Here is a 12,460-nt window from a genome sequence, read left to right as displayed (position 1 = left end):
TCTAATGGTGAACCCATGTTTTACTTCAATGGCATGGTGAGGAAAGCTAGTCTTTGCCCAATGAAGCTTACCCTCGAATTTTAACCATGTTAATTAGCATATGTTCACTTAAATAGAATTGTTTATGTTTTTTTTTTGTTTTTTCTTACATTTAATTTACCCAATATAAATAATAAAAAATAGTGGTCTGGGATGGGCCGGGCCGGGCCTGCATCCGATCTCTTTTCATTTTGTTATTTTATTTTTTACTAATTTTATTCGAATATTCTGTCATGCTTACGACATGATGGTATGTAAATGAACATAATTACGTTCATACCACCATTCTCACACGCTAGGAAGTGATTACAGCCACCGAAGCGTCGGTGGCTTTCCCGTAAATTTGTTCCAGTGAAGGTTACTTTCTACGAATATGAATCCGATCAGAAACGAGAGTGAGGCGGGCTTGAAGGGAGCCATCTGGGGATCGCTCGATTTGGGTGCGATTCGGTGCGTTCAATCGAAGCAAGATGGTGGGGATAAGCGGGGCAGGCGTTGCGGCGGGAAGAGGGGCAGGGTCGTGGCGGCTCGCCGACGAGATGCACCCTCCCGGCGGAGGTTGCCGCCCGGTGGCGGCGGAGTACATGAGGAGGTTCCACTGCCACGAGCCGGAGGAGAACCAGTGCAGCTCCGCCATCCTCAAGCACATCAAAGCCCCCGTCCATCTCGTAAGATCCTTCCTTTCCTGGCACTCATGTAATTGTCCTTCTCTGACGTTCTAGTTCAAGCTGCCTCTAGATCGAAGAAGACAGGAATTATTCCGATGGACATGTTTGCTCTGTTGCCTGGAACCTTTATTATGGTTGCTTTGATGCATTGAACATTCACGTTTCCAAAGTGCTGGATACATAAGATGTAACTTGATGTTTTGATGGCAAAGTGATTTGATTATCTATTTTTTTAGACTGTTTTGATGGCAAAATTCTTTAAGTTAATGGGCGGCTGTACATTCATTTCTCACAAACTTCTATTCCATGAATCATGATTACAGTTATAACTTGACGATGATCTGTTCTGCTCATATGTTTATAGGTGTGGTCTCTTGTTAGGAGATTTGATGAGCCACAGAAGTACAAGCCTTTTGTGAGCAGGTGCATCGCACAAGGGGATCTGGGAATCGGGAGCTTGAGGGAGGTTAATGTGAAATCTGGACTCCCTGCCACCACCAGCACTGAAAGGTTGGAGCATCTCGACGACAGTGAACACATCCTCAGCTTTAAGATTGTTGGAGGGGACCATAGGCTCAAGGTCTGTTGATCTTCTCACTGCTGCACATTCCCAATTCCTTGCTGTTAAATTACCACGTTCTGTTTCTTTCTTTTCTTGTTCTGGTGAACTATATTCTACTTGAAATTAGACTATGTTCTGATTACAAAACGTTACTAGCATGAGCTTATCTCCTGATTTGAGCTTTTGTAATATCACAATTGATAAAATCTTATGTGCACTATTAACGATTGGTTTGCTTCCTGATGAGTGCACAGAAAACTAGTATGACTATCATGCATATGATGAAACTTCTGTGCTTGATGATATAGATTATCACGATTCTGTTTCATACGGTCCAGTTCTTTCATTGATTGATTAGCATAGAGATGTTTTCTTTAGAAGCAGCTAATAATCCCAGAAACATAGATCAGTAGTACGGATTCTTACCATTTGACTTAGGGTAAAGAGCATGTGGTTTCCTTCTAGAATATATAGATGTGTTTAATTTTTTTGTATGCCTCATATTAGCTTAATTTCTTGATTAGCTTTTGTGATCATCATCTTTTTCAAGGTGGAAAATTTCTTGGATATATAATTTTTGCTTGAAGAGTTAGGAGTAAATAATCACTTAAATCTACTCGACTATAAACTTTTAGGTTCACTTGTTCTTTATCAATCGATGCTTGGCTATTGTCCTGTTTCTTTGGATCTGCTAATTCATTTGTCCATTTACTTAAATCTACAAATGCGTTTAACCAGTTTGTTCAGATCTTGTGTATGTTCATATTCTCTGTTTTTAGGACTGTAAAGCTCATTCAAGCTATTATAGAAATTGCTTGATAATGAAATCCGTTCTTTCTTGATTTGTTAACTGCTAATCGATCTCTTGATCATCTACCATCTTTTGTTCAGTTTGGTGGATGCTTCAGACGTATGGCCAAAATGTTAAAGTATACATATGAAATTTATAACCTGACTACTTCAGGGCTCTCATTTTGCTATGCAGAACTATTCATCCAATGTAAGTTGGTTTATGGCTGATTATGAGCTATCATTTTGCCAGAACTATTCATCCATTGTAAGTGCCCATCCTGAAATCATTGATGGGAGACCAGGGACGCTGGTGATCGAATCATTTGTAGTGGATGTGCCTGATGGGAACACCAAGGACGAGACTTGCTACTTTGTGGAGGTCTTGATCAAATGCAACCTCAAATCCCTGGCTGAAATATCTGAGCATCTGCCACTTCAGGACCACACAGAGCCAATTTGTCTGGACAGAGGTGGAGACACGGGTGGGGTTACAAGTGATGTTTCAGGGCCTTCAGTTCATTAAAGCTTTGCCATAGTCTGGTTGTTCTTATTTGCTCCCTATATCATTGGTAATCTTGACAATCACCACTGGGCATTGCTGCATGTGAATAGTGATGCCTGCTTAAGTGTTTCTATGGTTTTACTGGTGATGGCAAGACTGCAGTCGCTACATTAAAGGAGAAATATGGGTTGTAGGATTGTCGCATGTATGACTCCTCTTAAATGACTTGAGTGCTATTCGAGCATTGTAAATATTTGACCATCTTGATTCCTATTTCATCTATTTTATCTATTTTACTCAGAGGTATTTAACAGACTAATTCTTCTGATAGGTGGGAGGGCACATTTTGTCAGCAAATGTAAAAATCAAAAGCCATTGTGATCCATCACTGGATGGTGTGGTCCTCTTTCAGTGTGGAATCAATACAAGCAATCATGGTCACACTTTTGTTTCTTGTGATGCTTTTTGAAGTGATATCTCCATGTTTTGCATGAGTATCTAGTTCTCTTGCTTGAACTGTATCAATGGCTGCCAGTGGAGTCAGTGAGACCTCTGGTCAACAAAGTTGTCATTGCTATGCCTATGCAATGTGGGTAGATTCTTGGTGGACCTGTCTTGGTGATGTTTGATGCTGCCTATGCAAGCAGTAAGACACAATGGAGGTAAATAGAGATGCTTTATAGACCAAGCATACCTTACTATGCACCTACATTGTGTTGTTGATGGTTTTGAGTTCCTGCTCTCTCAGTGATGAATCCCACTATGAGTTCCTGCTTGTTTCTAATAATTGCATGCATACTTGTACTGTGAAGCAACACAATCACTGCATCACAAGGACCAATGATGAGATATCGTCGGAACTTTGGATGTTGTGTTGACTTTAACCTTGTGTGATGCGTCACTCTTGACTGGTGGCTATCAAATCAAAGAAAGCCTAATGTTAAGTGGGCCAAATAATTAGCATCACATCAGGTGGCACTCATTGTAGCTAATTGGGCCTGCGGGCTAAGGCTGAGGCGGATGATTGGAGTTAGTTCGGTTCGGTCCGTCGGGATCTTTATTTCGTTTCGGCTTGGTTCGCAGTAGACCGTTCTACCGAACCGGATGTTTTCGTGGTTTCCCAATCAGATTAAACCTTCCGACGCTTCTTGGAAATGTACGAGTATAATGGTCGGGTTGGTTGGTTGGAGAAGGGTTTGAGTTCGCAGTCCTACCCCTTCTCGATTTCGTTCTCCGAGTTCTTCGTGGTCGTCGCTTCCCTCCTCGTCATGGATCAAGACTTCCGCGCCCGGCAGGCCGCCATGTACCGCGCCGGCACCGGCGCCGCCCCCGCCCCCTCCTTCTACCCCAGGGTCAATTCCGCCGCGGCTGCTCCGCCCGATCGCGGAGCTTCTTTTCATCACCCTGCTTCCTCTGCTCCTCCTCCCTCTTCGTCTGGTATGATTGTTTCTGCTACTCCTCGAAAACCCCCCCTAGATGCATGTGTTATGAATTTTTTGATGATCGGATCTTATGTTCAATCCGTCGTTGCTTCACTGATTTTGGATCGGCATGTTCGAATTGGGCAAAATTTTCTGAGGGGAAATATCTCTGGCTGTTTGGTAAAAGATTCTTTTCCAATTTAAGTCACGGTCGATTTCGATCATCCTCTTTGATTGAGAAATCTGTAAAACTTCGGCAGAAAACAGATGATTTTAGATCGTTGTCGACGCTAATCACTGAATCTTTTCTTGGAATAAAGTAGGTTCTCTACCAACTGAAAAATTTTTCTCCATGCTATTCAAATAAAAACAGTCATCTTAGATTTAAGTTGAAAAAGCTAACGACAAGAAGACAAGGATTATTAATGAATTGCGAAGGAAGTCCGAAAGTTGATAGGATTGGTCAATTCAGTACAATCAATTTTTTTTCCAAATTTTTGCAGCTACCATTTATTTGTGTTTTAATTGTGAAAGTTTGAGTTGATTGAGGCATCTATTCAACGTGACTACTACTGATAACGGCCTAGAGTCATCCTAAGTCCATTAGTGCTGTGAGATGTGCACTATTTTATTTGAGGTTATTTAGGGGTATGCAACAAAGGGGTTAATACATGAATTGACTAATTCATGAAGAATTCTAGCAGTTTTTAAAATAAAATATTATCTTGAGCATGGATCCCAAGGCTCATTTTTTTTTTAAATGCTTTTTACTCTAAATGATGAGTTTTCTTCTTCTTCTTACATCTTAGAGACTCACTATCGACTCTACATCAGTTAAAATCTGTTGATCCTAGATACTACAATGTCATTGATGGAGAATGTATCAAGAAATTAAATGTTGTCTTCTGAGAATTTGGAACTCTAATTTACTAGCTTGATAGGTGAGTTTCTTAATTTGTTTGCGGTAGTAAATGCCATCATATCTCAACTGTATTCAATTAATATCTTAATGCTCGATTATGAACTTTGCTGTGTTGCTAATTAAGTGAGAAAAACATATGAATCTTGAAATGAGTCTTTTATGGTGTAACTTTTCTATATAAGGTCCTGGTGATTTTTTGATATAAGTTAAATTATCCACTACATGTCGAATTACAAGGTAGCTGGGGTGGAAAAGAAAAGCATTTAAGCAGTGTTTCTTGACATTATACCTGAAGATACTTCTTAATGATCAATGTCACTTTGCTGTTATTTGTGATATACTAAAGGATAACAGGCTGAATAAAATCTTTTAGAGTATCATACTAAGTCATTGTTGAATTTCATGTCCCCCTTGTTTCTATTACTTGTTTGCTGCATAGCTGGCATCTTTCTTTGTCTTTATGGGCTTCCTTCTTATGATAAACTTGCCTGTGCAAGATCATTAATGGTTCTTTTGGACTTTTCGTGCACCTGCTTGTTTTACCCATTAACATCTTGATAGTGTTCACCATATTAATTGACATTTGTCTGCAATATTTGCGTAGCAATTATCAAAAAAGGAATATAAACCTTTGGTAAATATTCATCACCATAAATAAAATGAATATTTTTTTTCACTTAATTTGATAATTTCTTTATGTTCTTAAATACTAATCTTCTGCTGTCCTACCTAATTATGAACATTTGCTTTCTTACAATTGGCTACATAGTGTCTACAGTGGTTAAAATCTTATATACAACTGTAACTGAAATTGCTATTACCAATTTGATTCTTCCTGATGCTAGCTTCAATTTTATAAATTATTGTGTTAATGTCTACCATTATTTTTTTTCTTGGAATGTCAATTAATATGGACAACATATCACACATAATGGAACTGTAAAATTGTTTAGCTGCAGGACTTGGCATCAAAGTCATGATAAAGCCAGAATATCATATAACACCTGTAAGTGGTCAAGTGTTTTATATTTTCTTATTATAGACAATTTTTACTGAATTTTACATGTCAAGCAACCTGCATGGTTGTTGAGATATATATGGTTGAATTTGTAATATTTGAATAGCCTTTCTTTACCTTCAGAATTTCCATCTAACTTTTCTTAGATATGCAATTCCTCCTTTCTGATCATAACACAAATCTATTTTTCTAACGACCTTGGATCTCCTCTTTATTTGAATATATAAACTAAACTTGGACTTTATCATCATGAAGATTTGCTTTTACTAAGCTTTTACTTGACAAGGCTCGTTCACATGACACTTTTGTAACGAATCCATGTTAAAGTACTTATTATGGTGTTATCTTGGTTACATGCTTGTGCATTTACATGTTAGTGAAAATTTATTTTTATTTTGATCTATTTTCCACGCTTAGTTTAGTTTAACTTTAACAAACTTATCTGATTTTTCTTTTATAGCCTTTTAACTAATGTATCAAGCCATTAAATATAGTCTCAGTTTCAGATTTGCCAAATGGTTTACCATCATTTTGTCATTTGGGGAAGTAATGGTGTAGTAGGTGAGGGAAGAATCACTTATTTGAGAACAAAGAGACAATAAGATGATTGTACAAAATAAACCTGATAACTCTTTTTCTTTTATGAATCTTAGTTATTTTTCTGCATGCAAAGCTCCTGAATAATTATCTAGCACCTTGGATAAAAGATTTAATTGGCATTTGGCTTCTAAATCAAGTGCAGACCTAGTTGAAGACTTGAAGTTGTTATTCAACTAAGAATCCAAATTAAAATTTGTTGACAATGAATATCTAAAATTGATCTTGACAGAAGACCAATATGAAAATTTCAAAAGCAGCTAGAAAAGATTTCTTGGACTTACTTGATTCAGCCCTAGACCTGTTACTATAGGCCAACGATTTCAATAGGTGCTCGGGCCTCGCGCCTTGCTTCATTTCTAGGCGGCGCGCTTCAAAGAGGCGCCGCATGGCGCTCGCCCGAGCCCAGGCGCCGGGCGCTTCGGGTGAGCGCGCGGGTTAAACCAGGCGACCGAACTAGCGTTTTAGGTCTGGTTCGGTCTCCGGTGCTTTAGTTGGTTCAATCGAACTAACTAAAGCACCGATATCAGCCTTCCTCTCGCGACTTCCCAACCCTAACCCTGCTGGCCGCTCTTGCTACCGCTGCTCGCTGCTACTATTGTCGCTGCCACTACCACTACCGCTGCCACTATCGTTGCTCCTACTGCCGCTGCTCGCTGCTACCGTTGTCGTTGCCGCTGCCACTGTCATCTCTCCCCGCTGTCGCTGCCACTGTCGTCACTCCCCGCTCCTGCTCCCGCTGTTGCTGCTCGCTGCTACCACTGCCGCTGCCACTATCATCACTCGTCGCTCCCGCTAACGCTACTCGCTGCTGCTGCCACTATCATCGCTCGTCGCTCCCGCTCTCGTTGCTGCTGCTCTTAGTGCCTCGATCTTCCTCTTACTCACACTCTTCTCACTTCGTATACTGTTAACAATATATTAACAGTATACTACTAATTGTATACTAGTAATAGTATTTTTTGTTTATTAGATTAATAATATAATTTTAATTTTAATACTATTAATTTTTATTTATTTGAAATTATTGTTATTGTTTTAAATTTTGAGACTTTTTGTTAATGTGATATTGTAATTTTACAAGATTTTCTTAATTTAATATCATATTTTTATTTAAATAATTATATTTATTAATTATATTATATATTTTTATATTTTAGTGTCTCATTTTGCTCGGGCGAGTGCCTAGCACCTCGGGCGTTTTTAGACCTTGGTGTCTTTTGGCGCCTAACGCTTTTTAAATCACTGCTATAGGCTGGATTCAAACTTAAATTAAACACAATTTGAATCCTTTTTTATTTGTTATGTCTATTGCTCTTAGGAGCTCCTGAATGATTTGCAGTATTGTCTCTCCTCCTGTTCTGTAGACTGGACTTCATCCAGAATAAAACTGAATCATGTGGAGTTTGAGTCTCTAGCTATTATTTGAAAAAGAAAATGTTGGGATAGGTAAAGATTATAACGCTTTTCCACAAAAGTCATAGTTTATGTTTTTTTTTCATCTGAAGCTGATGATATGGCGGGGCCAACAAAATATGTGTAGATTTGAATTGTATACACCTATCATTAGGATATTTTTTATAAAAATGTAATTTCTGATATTACCATTTGAGCATACTTGGTAATTTGTTCTTGCTAAAGACCATATCTTGGCCTTAAGTTCTATGTATAGTTTGGGGTAGCATTCCATGAAAGAGTACTGCCTTTTCCCTAATATTATTTTCCAATAGATACCCCTTGTTTACTCTATCGAATGTTGAGCAACGTATATAATGTAAAACAGCTTAACAATACATAAAATAAAAGAACGCTTAATTGAGATATATTTTATAAGTTGATTCCTGTGTTCTATTTTATTGATTAAAAATGTCTTGTAAATGTTAATTTTTTCATTTCAAATTTATGTTTCTCTAATTAACATCCAATTTTTCAGCCTCAGTTGGCTCCACAAATGCCTGAGGTTCCTCGTAGCAAGTTCCAATTTGATTTTGAGTTTGAGAAACAAATACTAGCTGAGGCCGAGAAAGAGAGTCAGAATTGGAGCAGAATTACAGCTGAAAACCAGCAATCAAAGATGTCGTCTGCATCATCATCTTCATCTCCTTCGATGGTACAACAAGAACTTGTTTGACACTAAATTTCATTTAGCTATAGTTCTATAAAATATAACCAAAATTTCTTCTTAAATATTGTCAAATGTTATCCAAATAAAATAGTAGTTTTAATATGACCATGTCCTCTTTCCTATGCTACTATTATTTTTCATGTTCATTTGTGGATTTTCTTTTCTGAACATTGACTTTTTTTAATATCATAATAAGAATCTCACAAGTGGCTACATGTGTCATAATGTACCTGAACACTCTAGGTGGTTTGATCACTTGTTGGGCTGTTTTACTTTTTGCAGGAGGCCGTTATTATTATTTTGATCAACTACTAAACCCCACTATATTCGTCAGAGATTGTAAAATTTATGAATCAAAGTGTTCTTAATTTGTATTTGTTTAATTTTGTGAAGGCATCAACAGGGGATCCAATTGTGGATAAGTATGTTGCCTCTGGGCTTCGACGTGAAGCAGTGTCACTTGCTGTTCTGAATTATGGAGACAATCCAGTGAAGGTACGTCGACAGTCTCCTTGGAAGACATCTCTTTCTCTCTCTAAAAGAGTTAACTGAACAAGATTTTCCTTGTATATTGTCCGAGCTGCATTTCTTCCTTTCAAATCTCTTTTAGCAGTTGAGTTCATAATCCTCAGAGTGATAATATAGCAGATTGGTGCAAAGAGCTGACTTTAATGGCTCACTTCTATGTTCAAGTTGCATAAATAAACTGAAATCATGCTTTCATATACCTTTTTGTTTCAGGTGAGAGAATTTGTAAAAGGGTACAACATTCTCCGTGAGATGGGATTCTCCTCAAAAAATGTGGCAGAAGCGCTGGCTATTTATGATAATGACACTGACAAGGCTGTTGCCCACTTCCTCAACACTTCACAGTGATGCTACGTTAGGTGTTTGGGGTCATATTATGTGGAGCCCAGTAGGTTAGTTTCTGGGTGTTCACGGTATGTATCTTGAGGTTCCCGTCTTGTGTTGGGTTTGAGATGCGCAGAAGCTTTCTTTAAGACTGAGTTGGTTATTCAATTGGATATATATATTCTCTAAACAAGCTTGAACATCAGATTGTGAAATCAATAATTTGTTTTTATGGATTATGGATTAGAGTATTGGATAATTAAGAAATAATATGTATAAGAAATTTTTATTGTTGAGATAAAAATATAAAGATGAATGTGTGAAGTTATTAGGAAAAATTAAAAAAAATTGTTTAAATATAAGATAAGATGAGAAAATTTTGTTTCAAATGATATGGGTATATATTTATAATATTTTTTGATATAATAATCATATTGTGTGAAATGATTAGAGGTAGTGAAAGATTTAAAAAAAATTAATAGAAATTATAATTTTTTTTAATTGATAAAATCTTTATTATAATTTATATCTCACAAACCTATCAATTCAAGCCACTTTGACTTCACCAAATTTATTATGGATTATTCAAATTGGGCTCATAGATTTTGACCAATCATCCATCTAATTAGTCTTACCAAAACTAAAGTTGATCAAAATCAAAGATTAATAAAAACTTAATTTTCTCTGAATTCGATCAAAACTTGATTGATGGAATCTAAGTCCAATTAAGTAGTCAAAATACACTTATGATCAAAATATTTGAATAAAATAAATCAAATTATTTAATTTTATAATTGAGGACATAAGCTAAAAAAATTTTAATTTTTGAGAGGTAAAATTATAATTTTATTTAGGATATATAATAGAATTATATACTTCTTGAAGGGTAGAACCATTAAAAGTATATAAATTTGAATTAAAAGAATTTATAAGGGCAAAACTATAATTTCAAAAGAAAAACCCTAATTCTTTCTTCCTTTTCCGATGTGCGAGGCATGCAGCTTGTGCGTGATCGTAGCTTGTGCGTGGCCTACAATGTTTGTATGTGTGTCGCCTACAACTGCTCTCATACTACCGACCAGTGACATCTTCGATCGTCGTGTGATGTTGTGTCATCGTGCCCATGCTCGATTATGCACACACATTGCTCAATGATCGTCGAGAGCGCAATTGTGCCCATGCTTCCTCTCGACATAGCCACTAGCCATTTATGTTTAGTTGATACTGGTCATGACTAATAGATGCCACCTCAACAATATTGTTATAATCATTATAGGCAACGACGCTACCATAGTCGCCATAAGCAACGATGCTATTGTAGTTGTTGCAATCCCTTGCGACCAAAGTATGTTTGCCATCATAAGGCTACTGCATATAGGCAACTGTGCATGCGATCATCATCAACTATCATACCCCATGACACTTTCGCTACATACACATCTGCCATCTACAATTGGGCTTGTGACAATCGGAAGTCACCATCCTTAATAATACTATTGTTGACAACAAATTATTGACAATGATCTATCAATTAAACATGAGAAATTTCACATTGCCCTTAAGCAAAAGATAAAAAATTAGATAGAAGAGCATATCGACAACATCGATAGATCGCTTAAGCATCATAAATCAAAATCAAATAACACTTTTTTATAATTAAAGAGTGCTAATAAATATATCTAAATATAAAATAGATCTAAAATAATTTTATGAGCTAAAATAGTTGATTTCAAAACATAGCTATGATATTGTGAGCATAAAAATCATAATTATGCTACTGTTATGCCTAAAAAAATTAATACAGAAACTAAAATCAAATAATGAAATATCAAATTTACGATATATACTTTCGATGTCATTTAGAAAGTTTTTATTTAATCGACAAGTATATCATCCTTTGATTAGAAAGCTACAATGCTAATATACAAGTAGAACTATATTCATTTTTTTCTCTTTTTCTATTATTCATGGAATTATTATAAGCGATGGATTAGGAACTAGGGAGATGAGAGAAAATTTATAATCTAGTTGTTTCATCCCTAAGAGATCAAATCTTTTTATAGAGGAGCATAACGGATATAGGATAATAATTAGGAGAGTCCCTGTCTAATTATAAGTAATCCTACTATAGTTAGATTTCCTTTATAATTATAATCAGAATTTAATTATATCTATAATATATCTTAGATATGATCATATAATTTAATAACAACATCACGTTCACCAATGATGATAGGTCTGCCATTCCTCTACTCCATGGAGCGAAGATGACGAGTATGCCAAACAAGAAATAGATGTGTCAATTATGATCGTAAGTATAAGTACTCACGAGGATAATATGCTGATAGGATGGGGCCAAGACATTTTCTATTATTTATGTGATTATAAGACAGAGATAGGTAGAGCACTAGCTCATATTTGTTCTGTTTATATTATTAACTTATATATAATATATTTTTTTATCAATAATATAAATAAAAAATAAATTTTATAAAAAAATATAAATCAAAAATCAAAAGTTCATTTATATAATAAAGAGGAGATAAGAAGACGGGCACGACGAGCAGAAGACATTGCATAAAAGCGATAGGAGCTTACGGTGGGAGCGACGAAGGCAACGAGTAACGATGGATAAATGACAATAGTGAGGTAAAAGTGATCGAGATGTTTGACGAGGAAGGAAAGGAAAAAAAAATGTTTATAAAATAATAAAAATTAGGGATGATATATAAGAAACACAAGCACGGAAGACACCTTAAAGTTTCGAGGGTGAGAAAGATTGGACTTCGATTCGGAACAACCTTTCTCCAATCCAATCACAAATCAACTTGCGACGGTGCATCGATGAACAAAATTTCGTCGTCTAATTTCTCTTCTCTTACTTGGGGAGGCAGCGGTGAGTTCAAAAAGCCACCACGCCCTTCTCTCTCTCTCTCTCTCTCTCTCTCTCTCTCTCTCAGGC

General features: G+C 36.4%; 2 protein-coding genes across 3 annotated transcripts; both read left to right on the top strand.

The window, feature by feature from the left end:
- Positions 1–421: 421 nt before the first annotated feature.
- LOC135631228 (abscisic acid receptor PYL3-like) lies at positions 422–2,863 on the top strand. The gene is made up of 3 exons (XM_065138715.1): positions 422–707; positions 1,072–1,287; positions 2,312–2,863. Exons 1-3 carry the CDS (start codon positions 510–512, stop codon positions 2,582–2,584), a joined length of 687 nt encoding a protein of 228 aa, XP_064994787.1. The 5' UTR covers positions 422–509; the 3' UTR covers positions 2,585–2,863.
- An 835-nt stretch (positions 2,864–3,698) lies between these two features.
- Positions 3,699–9,737, top strand: LOC103976245 (uncharacterized). Of its 2 annotated transcripts, none has more exons than XM_065140539.1 (5): positions 3,699–4,000; positions 5,866–5,912; positions 8,455–8,631; positions 9,040–9,141; positions 9,388–9,737. In XM_065140539.1, the coding sequence occupies exons 1-5, from the start codon at positions 3,718–3,720 to the stop codon at positions 9,520–9,522; spliced, it is 744 nt and encodes a 247-aa protein (XP_064996611.1). In that variant the 5' UTR covers positions 3,699–3,717; the 3' UTR covers positions 9,523–9,737. The 2 variants fall into 2 exon arrangements, with proteins under 2 accessions (XP_064996611.1, XP_009389728.2); XM_009391453.3 differs by having other exon boundaries at positions 3,700–4,000; positions 5,860–5,912.
- The last annotated feature ends 2,723 nt before the right edge of the window (positions 9,738–12,460 follow it).

Source organism: Musa acuminata, chromosome BXJ3-2, assembly GCF_036884655.1.
Source record: "Musa acuminata AAA Group cultivar baxijiao chromosome BXJ3-2, Cavendish_Baxijiao_AAA, whole genome shotgun sequence".
NCBI lineage: Eukaryota > Viridiplantae > Streptophyta > Magnoliopsida > Zingiberales > Musaceae > Musa > Musa acuminata.
Note: the sequence above shows the minus strand (reverse complement) of the source record. Positions and strands in the feature narration are given on the sequence as shown.

Excerpts from the sequence above, each read along its gene's own strand:
- LOC103976245 (XM_009391453.3), top strand. The coding sequence starts at position 3,718 with ATGTACGAGTATAATGGTCGGGTTGGTTGGTTGGAGAAGGGTTTGAGT. Across the intron at positions 4,001-5,859 it reads TCCTCCTCCCTCTTCGTCTG|CTGCAGGACTTGGCATCAAA; the intron begins GTATGATTGTTT and ends AAAATTGTTTAG. Across the intron at positions 5,913-8,454 it reads CAGAATATCATATAACACCT|CCTCAGTTGGCTCCACAAAT; the intron begins GTAAGTGGTCAA and ends CCAATTTTTCAG.
- LOC135631228 (XM_065138715.1), top strand. The coding sequence starts at position 510 with ATGGTGGGGATAAGCGGGGCAGGCGTTGCGGCGGGAAGAGGGGCAGGG. Across the intron at positions 708-1,071 it reads TCAAAGCCCCCGTCCATCTC|GTGTGGTCTCTTGTTAGGAG; the intron begins GTAAGATCCTTC and ends ATATGTTTATAG. Across the intron at positions 1,288-2,311 it reads GAGGGGACCATAGGCTCAAG|AACTATTCATCCATTGTAAG; the intron begins GTCTGTTGATCT and ends TCATTTTGCCAG.